At 44.3% G+C, this 19,201-nt stretch overlaps 1 protein-coding gene and 1 long non-coding RNA gene across 3 annotated transcripts in view; one reads left to right on the top strand and one right to left on the bottom strand.

Moving 5' to 3' along the window:
* The window catches only part of JAKMIP3 (Janus kinase and microtubule interacting protein 3), a 136,021-nt gene that overhangs the window by 78,647 nt on the left and 38,173 nt on the right, over positions 1-19,201 (top strand). Inside the window, exons 11-15 of one of the 2 annotated variants that reach the window (XM_072629108.1) lie at positions 4,666-4,749; positions 10,988-11,050; positions 15,611-15,709; positions 16,324-16,422; positions 16,522-16,581. In XM_072629108.1, coding sequence (XP_072485209.1) covers positions 4,666-4,749; positions 10,988-11,050; positions 15,611-15,709; positions 16,324-16,422; positions 16,522-16,581 — 405 coding nt within the window. The remainder of the gene's footprint in view (positions 1-4,665; positions 4,750-10,987; positions 11,051-15,610; positions 15,710-16,323; positions 16,423-16,521; positions 16,582-19,201) is intronic. The other variant, XM_072629109.1, reaches the window with a different exon arrangement.
* Positions 616-7,734, bottom strand: LOC140517658 (uncharacterized). The gene is made up of 5 exons (XR_011971712.1): positions 7,031-7,734; positions 4,172-4,495; positions 3,217-3,310; positions 2,506-2,639; positions 616-1,689 (listed from the first exon to the last, which is right to left on the bottom strand). It is a non-coding gene; the product is annotated as an uncharacterized lncRNA (long non-coding RNA).

The following is a 19,201-nucleotide window of genomic DNA, read 5'->3' on the forward strand; positions in this document are numbered from 1 at the left end:
GTAGCAGCCCCATTGGACTTGGCCTTTTCCCACAGAATGTCCTTCTGTGCCCTTCAGTTATTTGTAACCTCTAGTGATGTTCCCTGAGGTAATCCATAAATAAATGCCTCCAAGGCCATCCCTTAGGCTCTTCTCCTTAGTGGGTGCTGTAGCAGTATCTGGGCTGCAGTGGTGTAAACTGAGGCCTTCCCAAGCAGCCATCTTACCTTCTTTCCAAGGTCTCAACTCTCCTGATTAAAAGGAACCTGAGCCTGCAGCTATTGCACATCCATAAACCCAACTGTTTAGAATACCCAGCAGACCATCTCCATGAAGACTTTTCCTTGAGTTCTGCCTCTCAAAGTCTACTCATATTTCTGGGAAGATCCCACATAACTTCCCCAACTCCACTTCATAGATTGGATAAAATAATCAGATTCTGGATAATATTTCCAAGAATTAATTTTTAAAATATCTATTTTTAAAAATAGTTTGCTGGGAATAATTTGATCAGTCCTCAAAGTGAGTAGCCTCAAATTGCTGGATATTTGGCTTCTTAAGCCTCTGCAGCGTGTGCCACTTCCCCCAGCCCCAATCCCCTGCTTCTGGCCAGCACCTCCCTCCTGTTCTCTCTGTCCTATCATGGATGTGTTTTGCTCACTCTTAACCATTTTCAAGCACAGTCAGTATGTCAAGTAATCTCTTCCCTCAGCTTTCTTCCCTGGGCAGGATTTCCAGTCACTTTCTGCCCAGCTCTCAGGAGCCCTCATGTTTGGCCCCTGCCTTGCAATCCTCTGCCATGTCATCAATGGGATGCTTGTAGTTTGTTCCCCTCATCCCCCTGTGGTGAGCTATCTCAAGTGTCTCCCACACTGCCATATAAACTTGATAACAAATGTGCCCCAAGAATTTAATGATAGCTCTTTTAAAGGCTTGGAAAACATTCTTAGGATAGCACCACAGCATGGGGATTCTTGGATAAATGATACAGCACTGACCATGTGCTGATAGTTTGTGCCCGGAATAAGGTCCGTCTTCTTCTATGTCCACCTTAATCAGTGTGATTGTTACTTGCATTAAATGGAAGCATCACAGTCTTCTCACATCTGGAGGTGTGAATACAAGCTGTGCAGATTACCACTGACTCAAGTGGGTATTGTTTTACAGTGGTCCAGCAGCTGCATCGCGAAGTCCTACTCACAGCACCAAGTCTTTTTGTGATGCTGTGATAATCTGGCTGTGGGTAGAGAATGAATAAATTAGAATCCCAGAATGAGAGTGAATCTCCATGATCACCTAACCCACCTCAGATCTGAGCAAGAATCCTTCTAGAATATCCCAAATGGTTTTGCTTAAAGACCTCCTGTGAAGGGGAATCCACAGCCCCAAGCAATCTTTCACTTTTGGATATTTCTCTTTGGGACGAAGTTTTTCCTCATCTTCAGCCTACGCTGGCCTCTTCAGAATTCCCATACATTTTTCCTAGTTCTGCTCTCTGGGCCGTAGCAGAATAGGGCTAATAACTTGTAATCAGCAGCCCTTCAAATGGGTGGACATGGGCATCACACCCAACCTGTACCTTTTCTTCTCCACAGTGAACATCCCCGCTAACCAGTGCTCCCATGGCTTAATCCTGAGGCCTTTCACTGTTGTTGGAGTCCTCTTTTAGAAACTCTCCAGCTTATCAGTGTTGTTCCAAAAATGTCACACCTAGAAACAAACCAGTATCTTAGATGTTAACTGGCCAGGCCAAAGGACTAGCATCTCTTTAGTCCTGAAAATGCTTCCTCTCTTAAATGAAGCTTCCAAGAGCTTTCATTTTCTCAACTGCTGTCATAGTGTGGCCTCCTATTGAGCCTGTTGGTCACTCAAATTGGTACATCTCCTTTCTTTCAGAAGAGTTAGCTATAAAGCTATCCCCCCATACTTGCAAAGGTGATTTGAGGAAGCCTTCTATAAAACGTTATGAAGTAAATACTTACATAAAATGAATGTTTTAGATGAAATTTCATTTTATCATATTTGATCCCATGGTCTAGCCTATCAAGCTATTTTTGAATCTCAACTTTCGTATTCAATATGCTAACCCTCTTTCCCAGCTTTGTGTCATCTGCATGTTTGATAAATTGGCAATTAACACTTTTATTCAAGTTCATGAAAAGAAATGGTGAACAACACAGAGCCAAATAGCTCCCTGGACATTTCCACCCGAGTTCAAATTGAACCATTAATGGCTACGTTGGGGGTCATTGTCCTCCACATATACTGAATCAGTTTAAATGTTCCATCTGTCCCACATCTTTCCTTCTTTTCCATGAAAAAACCAATATGAGATGCTTTATTAACAAAATCTTTGCTAAAACTCAGGTAAGCTCTATCAATAGCGGTACCCCAATCTGCAAGCTTAGTAACCCTGTCAAAAATATCTCCTTTTAATGATAGACTGACAAGACCTACTATTATTGATGAAACCATGAAGACACTTTGTTATCTCTGCTCCCTATTCTAGATATCAACTTATCATACCTTTTATAATGTGTTCTAGGTATCCATTCAGAATCAAAGTCAGGTTCACTGTTGTAGAGTTGGTAGAATCCATTCTCTTTCCTTTTTTGTGAAAAACCATGGTGAAAGTATAGAAGATGAGGACTAGAAAACTTCTAGGAAATAGGAAAGACAATTTGTAAGGACAGACCACCAGGCATTAACTTCTAGGATAGAGCGCAGACCATTAGTTTAGTTTTTGACCTGATTCATTCCTAAAACCAAAGGTTTTTCTGTGAAGATTTACTTAGCCATATAGTATCATTTGGGAAAGCCTGTCTATTTCCTTCTCATTCCTTCATCAAGGAATCAATTAGTATGCATGTAGATCCTTCTTAGAGAGATTTTATGGAGATGGGAAAGTAAGTAGATAGTCAGTGTAACTGTCATCCCTTCAATGACCTCATTGGGGGTATTAATGTTGGTTCATATGAGAAGACTGGGAAGCTTTTTGTCAGCATAATATATCATGGTAGTTACACATATATGTATACACACATAAATGTATACATATGTATGTGTGTATAATCTCTCTCTCTCGCTCGCCCGCTCTTGCTCTCTCTCTCTCTCTCTCTCTTTCTCTCTCTCTCTCTCTTTCTCTCTCTCTGTATGGCAGTGCAAACTGTGGCTTCCCCGCCTGATGCTGACGACCTGTCACTGGGGTCTTTTTGCCTTTCTACTTCCACTGCCTACCTTCATACTGTCATACAGCACTGTCAATAGCACCACCCAGGAGTACAAGACTTCCCTGGGACGCCTGTATTCCATTAGAAGTTGGTGCTGCCACCTAAAGGACAACAAAAGAAAAGATTTTAGGGGCAGCAGCTCAAACATGCCAACTACTGGTTATTAGCTGTTAATGGAATGAATTTGAATCAATATAATTTGGAAAGTAGGGGCAAAAAAGAAATTTGGAGCTGGGATAACTTGGAGCAAAATTGTGTTATTCACAGTGTTTATTTCCTCTCTCCAGCCTCCCTGAGATGTGGGCTCTGCCCCACAGTGGGGACATAGGTCTCCCCAGAAGATCCCCCACCTGATATTTTCACCCGCCTCCCACAGAGTACTGTGAGCACTTATGCTTCTCCTTACTCATCAAAAACCCCTCCCGTCCATGCCAGGATATTAGTTGTTAAACAAGCAGTATGAGCTGTACTTGGACATAGGTAGACCAGAGTTCAAATCCCACCTCAGATAATTATTACCTGAGTGGCCATAGACACTATCAGATCCTCAGTTGCAAAGTGAGGATTATGATACCTTCACTGCTTATTTTATAGAGTTGTTATAAAGAAATGGCTTTGAAAACCTTTAAGACACTATGCAAATGTGAGATGGAGGTATCCTTGCTCAGAGAAAGTCCACTGATCAAACCAGTTAGCCCTGAAATTGGAATAACTGACAGCCCTTAACTTTGCCAGGAGTGGTGAGAGTAATGTGAATCATGGTGAAATTCAGCAAAAGAGATCAAGGGAACCAGGACCACTGGTACCAAGTGTCCTCATTTGGGCTCAGTGACAGTTTGGTGAATGGACGCTGATCATGGGGAGGACTCTATCAGTTACTCTGATGGTGACTTCAGAGAGTGCCTTGTGTTTGTGATTTAAAGAACTAATTTAGTTGGGAATAGACCTTTTCTGACCCATACCTGGCACCCTGGCATTCAAGCTGGTGCAATAGCTGCTCAATCTAGACTCCTTGATTAGTGGCTGCGTTGACAATGAAAACAATGCAATTTGCCCAGTAGTGAGCATCCTCTCCATGCAAGTCAAATCCATCCAACCATAACAATCCATACATTTCTTCCAATCAGTGGCCATTTATTTAAGGTCACTTTTCTGAAGTCAAACCTATAGTCCTGGAGCTCCACGGGCACCTCCAAAGCAGTTAATGGCCAAATCTTGCTTCAGCTGAAAACAAGCACCTTCATTTTCCCCAGTAAAACAGGATACTCTGATTGGAGACTGCACCCCTAAAGAAAAGGAAAAGGACTGTGTACACCCATTGAAATATACTCTTAACAGAGATTATGAGCTTCCCTTGGGTTTTCTTCCCTCAGACTTGGAGAGCCAGGCCTCTGCACAACAGTTTTGGCTCAGGATGTGAGAGGAGGTTTGATGTATCTTTTCTCCTATCCAACAGACTCGTGAGCAGCTACAAGCAGAAGTGCAGCGCTCCCAAGCACGAATAGATGACCTGGAGAAAGCCCTGGCTGAACAAGGACAGGTAGGGTAGAGCAGGTGGGGTCATGATGAGAGGATACAGATTATGCCAAATGAACTTGTGACATGGGCATATGAGCATGTTGACATATGGACATATAGGTGTATGGTGTATGGTGTGTGGGCCTATGGTGTACGGTGTATGGGCATATGGGTATGTGGGTGTGTGGGTGTATGGGCACTTGTGATTGCACTAGGAGCACTTTGGCAGAAGAGGGATGCTCCCCAACTCTGGGAAGCCACTTCCTTACCTGTTTGCTCAGTCAGGCCTTCCTTTAATATAAGGGCTCAAAATAGGCTACCTTCCAGCTGCTGGTTTGTAGGGGGTGGTGCATTGCTTGAAGCACATTGTCCCACAGTAACTATACTCACTGTTGTGAGCAGGCCCAGGGTAGCAGGGGAAAGTGTGACTGGGGACCCCTCAGGAGGAGGAGGAAGTAATGGGCAGAGTGCCCCACTGAGGAGACCCCAGTCCCACCCAAGTACAACAGGACAAAGAGCAGCACCAAAAGGAACCCACTCTGGGAACAAGGACTCTCTGGGATTTGTGCCCAGCATGCTGGAGGTGAGTGGAGGCCAGAAACACATCTCCTCCACTTCAGCCTTGGTAGAGTGAGAGGACATCCTCCCAGCTACCCCTGATCTCTGCTCTCTCCACCTGGGACATGTTGGGTTCTTTCTTCAGACCTCAGTTTCTTCTTCTTCAAATGAAGTGACCCATCTCAAAAGTCCTTTCCAGCTTCAACTCTCCCCCAAAATGAATTTTCAAAGTTGCTGCAATTCTGCTTTGCTAATAGATTACAGCACCACTGATGTGGGCACCCTATGCTTTGTGGTTCTCCTGGCATCTCCCATGTCAAGTTACTCTTGAGAACAAGTTCCTACTTCCCTGCTAACAACTCACAGTGGTTCATGAAGACTGAAATCCCACCTCTTCAGTATGGCATTTACACAGTCTATCAGCAGCCTGGCTCTACAGACTCATTTCTGTTCATGTCCTCGACATTCCAGCCCAACTACTTGCTATTTCTTGAACTCATCCTTCAATCTCCTACCTCCATGTCTTTGCCTGGGGGTGTGCCCAAACCCTATTTTGCCCTTCCTCCTCACTCTGAGCTTCCTTTGTGGCTTAGCTCAGTTCTCACCTCCTACAGAAGATCTTTCCTGATCTCTCCTCCTACCATCAGTCACCTTGTATTGACTTGCCAGTTCACACATTGAAACTCTCAGTAGAATATAAGTTTCTTAGAGAGGGGTCTGTCTCACTTTTGTTGTGCCCTACACAGTGGTGGGCACACAGAGTAGGGGCTTAATAAATGTTTGTGAATGGTATGGGATAGAATTCAGGAGCTGTAGGCCCAGAACTGTCCAGGGTGCTGAAGACACATGCTCACCCTGTAGACGCCCAAGGGCAGAGTTCTTTTTCCTAGTCCTCTGAGAAGGATTGCTGTGACTGCAGGACTGCCTTCTGGGTCACCAGGAAGGGCTCAGACCCTGCTGTGTCACTAGCATCAGAAAGGTTACTTTCTCCAGATACTTCCCTCAGAGTGTTTCTGACGAGGTTCAGCTGCCACATCTCTGCTGCTTGGCTCTGTGCCCTTTACCTATAGTTTATCCCCATTGTTCATCAACTTGTTGCCTGAAGAACTTCAGGCTTGGAGAAGCCCCTGTAGCTGCACTTCTGGTCTTGATGGTAAAGTTCCATGAGCCCCATCAGATCCATCTTGCTTCAGGTCTCCAAGAGCACTAGCATTTTGATGATTGGATGTTCCTCTTCCCATTCCTACTCTCCACCCCCACCATGTAGCTCCTGATCTCTCCATACCACAGAAGACCACATCCATGAATTTCAGGGGCCAAGAAGGATTCTTCCCTGGCAGTCATCCTTCTGTCAGTGAGTCTCTGACTTTGGCAGTCTGGTGCTGGGTTGACAGAAGCATAGCCTATCACTTAACAGAGGTTGGTACCTCTCCAGATAGGCAGAGGCCTTCAAAAGTCCAAGTCTACTTCTCTGAAAGAATGGGCCACTCAAAGAGGTGATCAGAGGTGACTGAGTCCAGTGATCCCTTCCTTTGAATCTTTGTTTCCAGTTTTAAAGTTAGTTGTCTATCCATGTCAAAGCAATTCTATTAGTTTGAATGTAGCTCAGATCTATATCCCGTCTTACTCAAATTTTTCTCATGGCTTTTTGAATGTTTGAAGAATGAGATCCACCTGGAGCTCTGCCTACGTTCTCAGTCACTTTCTAAGCCCACCATCAATTACTCTCTGATTGAGAAACTTACCTTGTGCTTTACAGTTGACAAGGAGATATTCCATCCCTTGTCTGAGGGATTTGGTGCTCTTAGCTCACTTGTGAGATGGGCAGGGCAAGTATTATCGTCATCCTCATTTTACAGATGAAGAAACAGAGGTTCAGGCAAGGTAAGACTTGTCCAAAGGTAACCAGACAACTATTGGTAGAGTCATGGTTGGAGAGCAAAGCTTTTGCCTCCTCTTTGATCTGAGACCTTTCCAGTGGAAGGTGATAGGATTCAAGAAATAGATCAGGAAGGAACCCCAGGCATCAAATCCACCCCAACCCCGTGTCCCCTAAAGAAGATAAAACTAAGGCCCAAAAATATTCCCCCTCAATCCCCTCCCCCAGGTACTACAAAATTGGAGTATAGAGTACAGAATCAGAGTACAGACTACAGAATCAGAGTACAAGGGCTGTGCAGGGAGCTCACCCTCTCCTAAGCCTGGCTATCTGTCCTGCTTTGGAAGAGCCCTGACTGTTAAGAAGTTTGTCCTGACATAAAACCTAAATATGTCTTCTTGTTATTATCACCCTCTTCTCCTAGATCTGTCTCTGGGGCTCAACAGTACAAAGCTAAGTTACTTTTCTATAGGAAAGATCACTGATCTATCTCCAAAGTCAACTTTTCTCCAGGTTGAACATCCCCTAGAACCATTATTTGATCCCAACATGTTGTGAACTTCAGGCCTTTCACCCTCCTTTCCTAATATATGTGATTTCAGAAATGGGCAGAGTGTTATCTCCTGAGTTCCAAATTCTCAGTGTCTGTTCATGCCCTCTATGATGGCATCAGATCTCTTGACTACCGTCTTTTACCGTTGACTCATCTTGAGAATTCAGGCCACTGAAACTTTTGTCAAAGGCAATGCTGTCTAATTAGTCCTCCTTTCTATTATACTTGGGATGGTGATTTAAAAAAAAACCTGACTGTTGAACTTAGCATATATACTCATTAAATTTACTCATTTACTGGGCAATCCAGTCTAATGCTCTATCCGGTTGGTCTTTTCTGGGGATCCTTACTCTGTCATCCAGTATGATCTATGCTTCCCAGCCTGGAGTCATCTGAGAATTGGATAAACACATTTTCTTTGTTTTAAAACACAGGATCAAGCATAGATCTGGGCTTCTCCCCAAGGGACCTCCTTCCAATTTCAGGTTGAACAGTTACTGACTGTGTTTGGAATCTGGCTGTTCCTCTTGTTCTGAATTCATCTAAGTGTGCTGTCATTTAGCTAATGTGCCTCCATCTTTCCCCCAATGTAGCATGAGAAACCATGCTGCAGACTTTGCTAAAATCCCAGTTTAATAGTCTAGTAACCTTGTTAAAAAAAGGAAAAAGGAACCAGGGTGAGTCTGGCAGCTAGAACATTTTCTTGAGGAAGTCATGTTAACTCTTTGAGATCACCATTTTTATTTTCAATGTATCTACTAATTATCCTTTAAATTTTATGTTCGAGAATTTTGACAGGAATCAGAATGACCAATTCCATTCTCTTCTCCTTTTGGAAAATAGTCTGATTTGAACTTTGGCTAGTGGCTTCCCCATTCTGCATGGGCTTTCAGAGCCCTAACAGAACCAGAGATTTTTAGCACTTGAACATGAGGCTCACCTGCACTAGGTCACTTGAACTAAAGTGAGATGAGTGATGCATGTCATGGACATTACTAACTCAGAAGTGCTAATTAAGCACAGTTCTGTTTTTTCATCATCATCAAGGGCTCTTTGTTATCTCTCTCATTACCTTGGTAACCAGTCTTTTATTCTGTCTCTTCTAACCCGTAAGTCATTCTTCTTGGAAGAGAGTATAGGTGCAAAATAAGTCTGGAGCACTTTTACCTTCTCCTCACCACTGTTCATCCTCACCTCATTCATTCAAGCACAGCATCACCTCTCACAAAAAGAGGCATGATTGCTAGAATCTCTGTAGCACTTTAAGGTTTGCAAAACATTTTGCAAATATTATCTTATTTGATCCTCACTGTAGCCCTGGGAGGTAGGTACTAGTTTATCCCCAGCTGACAGATGGGGAAACTGAGGCAAATAGAACTTAAGTCACTTGCCTAGGGTCACATAGCTAGTAAATGTCTGAGGTGGGATTGAGCTCAGATCTTCTTGCCTTTAGGCCCAGCACTTTGTCTATTGTGACACCACTTGGTTGGAATTAGAGAAGCCAACTTCTCTGGGTTACCCTGATCTCTTCTTTGTCTCTACATTCCTCAGGCTTTCCCTGGAAATTAGGCTTACCAACTAGGGGTTTCCAGGTTTTCTTTTTGGAAAACCCCCTTTGAAAATGCCCCTGACTTCTTTCTCAGTGTTCACTGGTGAGACTGCCTACATATGGCAGGCAGCAGATCTACAGGTTCTTGGTGAATGCCCTCTCAGCTCAGTGGAAGCATCACTATGTCCAGTTTGCCAATTTCAGCTACAGCCTCCTTGCCAGTTTAGGTCTAGCAAAGACCACACCTGTGACCTGTCTGCCATGACACTGCTACCAAGTGGACACCAATATAGAGACAAAGGAACAAAAGATGCACTTAGAGAGGTTCAATGTCTGTGGATAATGAATAGACACATATAAAACCTGTGTGCTAAAGTAATTAGGCCGCTAATTGAGCCTGTAATTTCTGCATATTTTATAATAATTTACCAAAGAATACAAGCAATTTATTTGCTTTCCAATGATCCCAAGTAAAATTCCTAAGAATGAGGTGAAGTTTTGAAGCAATCTCACAGATGTCACATCATGTTGTTCAGGGAAGAGGGACAAGGCCAAAATGCTTGGGGCAGTGGCCAGAAAAGTTTTCAAGGTAATGCTTCATTACTTTGGGGAAAAGATACGTTTTTCCCAAATGGTACATTAGGAGCTACCAGAAACATACTTTATTACACAATTGTCTTCCAAATGAATCAGAAACCAAACTATGAGCATCCAAAGCCAATCAATCGATAAATGTTGATCAGGTACCTACTATGTGCCAGTCACTGTTCTAAGTGCTGGAGCTGCGAAAAAAGGCAAAAAAGGCAGCCTGTGACTTCAGGGAGATCACAGTTTAATGGGCAAGACAAGGAAACAAATAGAGACCCAGCAGCCTCTATATAGAATAAATAGGAAATAGTTAACAGAGAGAAGGCATGAGCATTAAGAGGATCAGGGAAATCTTCCTGTGGAAGGGGACTGTGCCCAGCAGGAGACAGAAGGCACAAGTAATTAGCTTTTACCTCCCAGGAATTTGATGAGACTCAGTTGGTCAATTGACCAAACCAAATGTTTTAACTTCTAGTGATAGCTAGCTAGAATCTAGCCATTATCAGGAAAAGAAGAATGTGTCAGACTAAGTTTGTATGTGAAAGTCTTAGGGAAAGAAAGAAGGCAGTTCATTCTTTGACATGTTCTTCCCAAGTTGGTGACACCCTGAATTTCTACACAACTCTGTGAGGAGCTCTGGGATCTGAAAAACACCCTCTTGTGACGAGCATTGATCAGAGTGAGTCATTCATCCCTTCCTTCCTCCCTGGACTTGCCATCCCAGATATCTCCTAGAACAAGCCCCAAGATCTAAAATGTACCCTTCCCAGAGCCCAATCCTAAGGCATGTGGCCATTTAGGTACCATCTGGGCTTCAATCAATCACCTTGTTACACCCCAGAGTTGTCAGAGAGTTTTATTGAAAAGATCAAAGTTCCTGAGTGACTCCTGCCCCCGTCTGCTCCATCTCCACCTTTGAGACACTCATGGGGAGATGATGTCTGTTGGTCTTGGGCATCCCTTTCTGGCTTGTTATGCCTCCCGTGGGGCCAGGCAGATATTTCCTAAGTGCGACAGATGCTAAATTGGTTCATTGCAGCTTGGATTTCTCTCCTGCAAAGTGATTTGACCTTGATTTTGGCTCCCTCATTTGAGGTCATGTTTTTATCTCACAATCAACTCTTGTTTTTAAGGACATGAAATGGATAGAAGAGAAGCAGGCTCTCTATCGCAGAAATCAAGAACTCGTCGAAAAGGTAATGTGGGTCTTCACTCACTCTGCCATCCATCCATCCATCCGTCCATCCACCCATCCAGCCATCCAGCCATTCATTCATCTAGCATTTACTGAGTGTCTAAATGGGCTTTACCTTTTGAGCAAGTTAGAAATGATGCACCAAGGCTCATAGGAAGGGGATATATGCCACTGTTGCACAGTGGGACAGTAATTCTCTGGAGACTTTATTCTAGACCTGACCCATCTAGTCCTTTTGAGAGGTAACATGATATACTGGGAAGAGGAGAAGGAATCAGAGGACCTTGGTTCAAATCCTGCCTCTTACTTACTAGTGGGTTGAGCAAGTCAATCCTCTCCGGGCCTTAGTTTCTTCATGCCTAAAGTGGGGAAATTATGCTAGCTGACCTCTCAGGTCTGTTCCAGCTTTACATCTATGATCCCATGCCTTCAGTAATCTCATCTTTCTCTCATCACAATCTTTTGGCATCTAGCCTACACTACCGATGAATGATAATCTTTTTGTCTGCCCACCTCTCTCCTCAGCTGAACTTTAAGCCTCTTGAGGGCAGAGTCTAAGTCTTTTGTCCATACAATCCTAGGTACCTAGGACTTAGACATCTATGTTTTATTAGGAATCAACAGATAGCTTTGTTCACAGTAGGTAGGTGCCCAGGAAATTTTGCTGTTGGTAGTGATGACAATGATGTGATATATCAACTTTCCAAATTCACTTGGACCTTTGGAGAGGAAAAATCATGGGGATAGTGAATCTATCTAAGTTTAGTCATTTTCAGTTGTGCCTGACTCTTTTTGACCCCATTTGGAATTTTCTTGGCAACGATACTAGAGCAGTTTACCATTTTCTTCTCCAACTCATTATAAAGATGAGGAAACTGAAGCAGACAGGGGTAAGTGTCTGAAGCCAGATTTGAACTCAGGTCTTCCTAACTCTAGGCCTGGCACTCTATCCAGTGTGCCACCTAGCTTCCCTAGATTAATCCATCTACCCCTCAACTTATTTGTTTAAATTTGGAATCCTTTCCTAACAATGAGAGCTATCCCAAAGTGGAATGTGCTACCTCAGGAGGTAGAGATCCTTGGAGATCTTCAGGCAGGTGTTGGAGAATTACTTGTCAGGAATGTTGTAGTGGGGACATCTTTCATGAACAGGTTGGTCTCAGGGCTGCTAAGGTTTCTTCTAAGTCTCAAACACCATGATTCTGTGAATCACTCCTTGGCTGATTCTTGACAAAACACACCTGTGACAGCTGACAGACTCTTAGGCTTCCTTCCTAGAATATGTTTCAGACTTCACCAGTCCTTAATCCTTGCAGTGGTTTAAGTCATGGTATCCTTTGGCTGTGGGATGATGGGGTGAGAGTAATAGGAATCCCATCAGGAGCCTGCCTCACACAAGGCTGTTCCTTCAGCAGCCCTACGTATTTTCTTCTGGTCATTTGAAAAAGTTATACTTTGCAAATCTTCAATCTAAATATTAAAAAGGGAAGTTAGAAACTGTCTCTGAGAAAACATATATAAAATTGACTATTTATGAGTTTAACTTTAAATGAATACTTTGTAAATCTTGAATGAAATAAGGCATGCAAAGTGCTTAGCCAACTTTAAAGCACTGGATAAATGCCAGTAGTAGTAGTAGTAGTGGTAGTAGTGGTAGTAGTAGTAGTGGTAGTAGTAGTGGTGGTAGTAGTAGTAGTAATAGTAGTAGTAGTAGTAGTAGTAGTAATAGTTGTAGTAGTAGTAGTAATAGTAGTAGTAGTAGTAGTAGTAGTAGTAGTAGTAGTAGTAGTAGTAGTAGTGGTAGTAGTAGTAGTAGTAGAAGGTGGCAGCTATATCCAGGTAAAGAGTTAACTGGTAATGCTGTCATAACTGGTGAACTCCAGCATTGGCCTCCTAGGCCCATGCTTTTTGTAGAAGTTGCAGATGGTTTGGTTGGACATGTGTGAGTGACGCTTACCTTCTAAAACACTGTCTTCCTTTAGTGAACCTTATTTTCTCAGCATATATTCATCTAAGGAGCCTCGGACAACTTGGGTTGAGCCACAGAGAACAGCTTCCCCAGGGTAAGGGGTCACACCCATCTACTCCTCAGTTTAAAGGCTGTTATTCTTTAATATCCTGGAAATCCTAAACCCAAGAGAATCTGCAGATCGGTTGGATACCTTCCTTTCTGTTCAAATGACTCTCCCAGGGGCTTCTGGCTTCAGCTTGTCTTCTGGAACTGGGAGAATGGCACCAACATATTTCTTTTTCAAAAATTTTATTTTTTACTACAAATTTAACAATTATCAACAAACATGAAGGCTGCAGCACACAAAAAAACACCATAAAACCAAATTACATATGAAACTGAAATTTAATTAAATAGAATTCGGTTTCTTTAAATGTATATTTAATTTAACGTGGTAATAAAAGAAGAAAAAGTCCTGTTCATGTGTCCTTCTGAAATTAATTTTTTTTTGCATTTTTCAACAATGTTAGACTGGTGCTTTAAAAGCAATCTCTTTGAATACAAATCCCTCTTCCTCTACCCCCAATAGAAGACAGTCTTTGTTAGTCAACTGTTCCACAAGAACAGCTTAGAAGAGGAGATACTCAACCAGGAAAATGTTCTCATTCCCATGGCTTTTGCATTTTAGTTTTCCATTTTCCACAACTCTGGTGGGGAACCTCTGGCCATCGCATTACCAAGTTCTACTTAGCTGTGGTCCCTTGACTGTGCCCCAGACGTGAAGTGAGACTTGCCTAAGAATGATTCCTGAGTCCCACTGATATCAACGAAACCATCTTCAGGACCTTGGGGCACCCCTGGCATGCAGAAAAGTCTGCCTGCTCTTGGAACTATCATAACATGCTTCCAGGAAACAGGTCAGGCTTTCCACTTAACCTCAGGTCTGCTACAATTACAGAGAATCAGCCTAAATAGTCCTTTCTGAACACTTGCTCAGAGTCATAACTAGGGTAGAGTAACAGGGACTATGCTCCAGGAGGATGAAACTTAGAGGGTGTTAACAGCCCTTGCAAGTCTTTCAGCTATGAAGAAATAACAGCTCTTAGTATCTTGTTGACAAAAATGAGAGTTAAATAGGAATCAGTGGTAGATACTTGTCAAGTGAACCCCTCCTTGAATCATCAGCTCCCTTCTCTCAGAGACTTTGGGAAGCCCATTTCATACCTCTTACCTGGGACCCATTTGATGCTATTTATTTCATGCACGAGAATCACAAGCTGTGTCCATGGAAGCATCTTCATTTGGGACCCTCCTTGACCTCATCCCAAAGAACTGGCCACCAGACAATGACTGTGTTTCATCACAGCAATTCTTGAGGACTGCCTACTTAAACATGGCTGTGAATGGTTGGCGGTGGAGCCGGATCTTCATTGGCAAAGGGCATAGCCCTGCCAGGGAAAGCGTGAATTCTTGATGTGCCATTGAAACAAAGTGGTACCATCCCTTGGGTGTGGCCTGAATAGAGTGCTTTGGAAAGAAGTACTTATTAGTTATATTAACTGACTACTTAAATCTAAATATTCTCCACAAGCAAAGTAAGTGATTGAGAATCACTGCTCACTGAAGATAGACTCCCCTGGCAGGGGACAAAACATGCCTGATTTCCTTTGGTTGCTCCACCAGTAGGATTGAAGAGGTGGATTGGGTCTCACTGATCTGCAGGGTGCTTTCCACAGTCAGGCTAGGAAGCCACTCAGGGTTATGGGATTGGGGTCAGATTCTCGCTTAACTTCCTCCTGCCCCTCCTCTTCAGTTCCCTTAACTTTGTGGAGATGGAGATGAAGTGCTATAGAAAATAAAGCTACTGAGTTAGATCCAGACAACTATTTATTTAGTAGGGCATGTGGTTGCAGAAATAAATTGGGTCCAAGGCTCTTGGTCAACACATGGACCCAGAAGCTCATGACGCTGGCTTTTATACAGCTTTTAGCTAGTATAAGAGGGGATCAGGAAAGCATCAGCTAAACTGTGATTACGTCACGGCATATGCTGATTTCTCATGAGTGGGGTTTACAGAAAACATTTGAGGGACACAAAATTTGAAGGTCAGTGAATCAGTCACAAAATGGTGTCCTTTTGGCCTAACAGTATCCATATCCATCCATTTATGCTTCTCAGCTGGTTGCCTGCTAACAGGGTGTCTATTATTCGGCTTTCACAGAAGTGTGGGGCTGGGGAGTCTGCTTTATTGCTGTAGTGTAACAAAGAGCAGATTGTCTTAGGAAAAGGTAGCATAGAACGCCCCCAGGTAAACATTTGGAGAACTTGCTGTCTGGGCTGTAGTGGCTGTTGGTGGCCCTGATCCAAGGGGTGGGAAGCAATGACTCCAAAGCCATAAGGCATGTCAAGTGCTTTACAAGCTCTATAGGGCTTTAGAAATGACAGTGACTATTATGCTCTGCCTGATGTCCTGGGAGCCCTGAGTCAGCCCTGAAAAGTCACTGGGTGAGCCAGTCTCTCTTCCTCTAGAAAGACTATCATTAACCTCTGGAATACCTCAAAAGGCAGGCCACGTGTGATCATCTGGTTACACTCTCTTCTCTTTTTTAGATAAAGCAAATGGAGACAGAAGAAGCTCGGCTAAAACATGACGTCCAGGATGTGAAAGATCAAAATGAACTCTTGGAATTCCGGATCTTGGAGCTGGAGGTGAGTGTCTGGCCATAGAAGAAGCTATGTGGGCTCCTAAGGCTACTTGGAGGGGGCAGCATCCTCTTCAGATCAAAGCTCCATGAATACCAAGGTGGGGGAAGGGAAAGCACTTTTCAAAGATCCAATTGGTGGATTCACATGGCCATCCTACCCTGGCAGGGCTGATGGTGAGCTGCAGCCCACTCTTAGAATGTTTCTCAACCCCCACGCTCAACCTTTGCTAAAAGCTTATAGCCTCTTGACGAACAATGCTAGACAAAACCAGTGTGGGATGGATGGTAGCAAAGAAGCGAGAAAGAGCATCCACTGCCCCCCAGCCTCTCTTTCAGGCAGGCCCAAACTTCAGAGTTTAGCCTGCCCCTTGGGACACTGAGACCTGCCACTATGTGAGGCACAGTGGCTCATGGAGTGTCTGCCTCCATGAACTCAGGTTCTTTCTGCACAAACAGACTTTCCTTGGGCATCTGCTGGGGTAAAAAGGAGCTGCATAGCAGGAGCTTTCCAAGGATCCTCCCTTCCTGTCTTTCACATTCTAATGTCACCTGAATCCCCATGGCACCTATCTATGGGGGAGCCCCACACCCAGGTATTGGTTTTCTTCTTTATTTTAGGAGAGGGAAAGGAAATCCCCTGCTATCAACTTTCACCACACCCCTTTTGTGGATGGGAAAAGCCCCCTGCAAGTCTACTGTGAGGCTGAAGGCGTCACGGTCAGTACTGCCCCTTCCTTCCTGTACTGACTTCCCATGAGCTGCCCTGATCCTCTCACCTCGCTCTGTGGATGACTTGATTTTTCTCTGGCTGCCCAGGATATACTTGTGGAGGAGCTCATGAAGAAACTGGACATTTTGGGGGATAACGCCGTAAGTGTATGTTCCTTTACTAATTTCGCATGCTTTGACCCCTCACGAGCCTTTCCTCCCTTCCACCCTTCCTCTCTCCCTTTGTTCTGCCATCCCTCCTTCCATACAGAACTCCCCTGGAGTTGGAGCACGGCTTCTCTGCCCCCTCTGGCTCTTGTCCTTAAGTACCCTGCTGGAGAGTGGCCTCATAGGGCCCCTCCAGCTCTCACACTCTAGGACTCAGACTCATGGAAGAAACACCTGCCTTCAGAATTCAGGTTGCCATTTTGTTTTGCATCTCCATCTTGGTTCTAGGGGAATTATTTCCCCTTTTTTCAGCACATGTTTTGTGAAATGGGCCAGCTCATCCCACACCTGGCCCATTGTTCAAGGCTTTCCTGACATTGGAGACAAAGGGGATGGACACTGAGTTTTTTGCAAGTGCTTTGAATGCATTTAATTTTCCTCCAATTATTTTTGTCTAATTAAGTTTTTGTTTGTTTTTAGATTCTGGATTTCCATGGGTGCTTTATATCCCCCCTCCCAGGCCCTTTGCTTGTCAGGGGGCACTGCAGCTGGCAGCAGAAACTCTCCGCTATCCAACTCTCAATTACTCCTGGTAACAGAGAAAGGGGGGCAAAAAGCTTGGGTTAACCAGATACCCAGACCTCTCCCTCCCCCTCCTCCAGGTCTCCTTTTGGCTCACAGGAACTCAGCCTTCTTCCTAACCAGACTTCTCATGAGGTAGTCCCATGTGCGGATCTGAATTTCTTTCCTGCATGCTCCTGTCCATCCCATAACAGGGAGGTCAAGGGCAAGACCCAAACATGGGCCATATGATGGAGGAAGAGAAATGAGGGCCTTTGATCAGCCTTCAATGAGAAGCCAACCCTGGAGTAATTGAGAGCTGGCTGTATTGCCCATGTCCTAGGTACTCACCAATGCCCTCAGATTGGTGGTCCTGCCCTCGAAGACCTCCCGCTATGGAGACCTCAGGGGAAGAACCACATGGAACCAATCACTGCAGACAGGGAGAGAACTAGATGTGTCAAAGATGTGGGATGAGGCAGACAGACAACTTCAGAGAATGCTTGGGGTTTTTCTGAAGGTGTCATACTTTGTCTCTGGCTCCCATACAAAGCTCCTGGTTCTGAGAGATGGACCACTTGGGTTGACAAAGCCACGTTAAACACAACTCTTGGGGGAAAGTGCCCCTGAATCAGGGTATTGCAGAACTTGGCCACTGAGTGAGAAATGAGAAGGTGCACAGCTTGGAGAGAGACCTGGAGCTCTGAGTTGTGCAAAATTAGCTTGCCTCCCTCCCTTGCCCCATTCAGTTCCCTGAGACCTCCCAACTAGCACCAGCCAGAAGGATGCCAGGTTTGATCTGGCCAAAAATATGAGTAGACTGAACACAGATGAGCACTCAGCAGATGTGAATTAGGGCTGGTGGTTCACCCTGCTGTGGTCTCTGGGTTCTGCTTGTTGGTATCCCAGTATCAGAACTGAGCTTAGAGCTGGAACAGCCCATAGAGATTGCCAAATCCAACACTCTTATTTATATGTGAGTGAACTGAGGCACAGAGGGAGGAAGCGTTTGATCCAAAGTCCCAAAGCTGATCTGTGGCTGGAACTCAGGTTTTCTGCCTCTGGGGCCTGAGGTCTCCTACTTCCTCCAGCTGTGTATCCCATGGATGCTTCACAAACATTCACTGAGCACAGCCAAAGCTGTGTTGCACAGAATGTAAATATGTGTGAGATTAGGGCTTCTTTTTCCTCCCTTGGAGCAGAAACCTATTTGCTCCAACTGTGTCTGAGGTAACCAAAGTTCAGTCTCAAAGGGTCCCCCTGGTGATACAGTGTACTACTAAGGATGACCAGGGTGAGCCAGTCTCCAGGGTGGATACTATGGATAATGTACCATCCATTGCTTCCACTTTCTGATCTATATTTAGAGATATAAAATCTTTGAGAGCCAAAAGTTTGGTTTGTAAATCATGAATGGAAGTTCTTTCCCACCTTTGGGTAGGAGCCCATTTCGGGGCATGTTGACTTCATGTGAATTGACCGTGATCTTGTCCTATTCCGGGATGTCATGACTCATTCTACAGCATGGGACATGAGTGGAGTTACGCTGTAAGACTGGCTGTCAAAGGACTGGTATTCTTCCATAACCTGAATCTGAAGGCTCATTTTCTATCAAGGGCACTAGTAGCTACAAACCCTCCATGCTGGTCCTGGCTGATGTTCATGTTTACATTGACTGTAGGGAGATTTAAAGGGGAAAAAAATAATGCTGTCATTTCCCTGCCTATCATCTCTGCCTACCTAGGATGGTCAAGTAGAATTGTGGCCCTTGGGTTAGATTGAGAAGGGGATAGGATGCAAGGGTGATGAAGGGGAGAGCAGAGCAGAGACTGCTCCAGGGCGTTGGAACAACCTTCCTCTGCTTCCCAAGTGGGCCAAGGCAGCGGGATAGAGATGCTGCTTGCCGAAGGGACTCACCACCAATAAGAAGGAGGTGGTTACAGCAGTGTGTCAGTTTGTTCACTCATTCATTCATTTAGTGAGCATGTACTGGGAGCCTACTCAGGGCTAGGAGCTGAGAAAGAAGTGAACACTCGGTCTCTGCCCTTGAGGAACTTGC

The sequence above is a fragment of the Notamacropus eugenii genome, chromosome 1 (assembly GCF_028372415.1).
Source record: "Notamacropus eugenii isolate mMacEug1 chromosome 1, mMacEug1.pri_v2, whole genome shotgun sequence".
In the NCBI taxonomy this organism is placed as follows: domain Eukaryota; kingdom Metazoa; phylum Chordata; class Mammalia; order Diprotodontia; family Macropodidae; genus Notamacropus; species Notamacropus eugenii.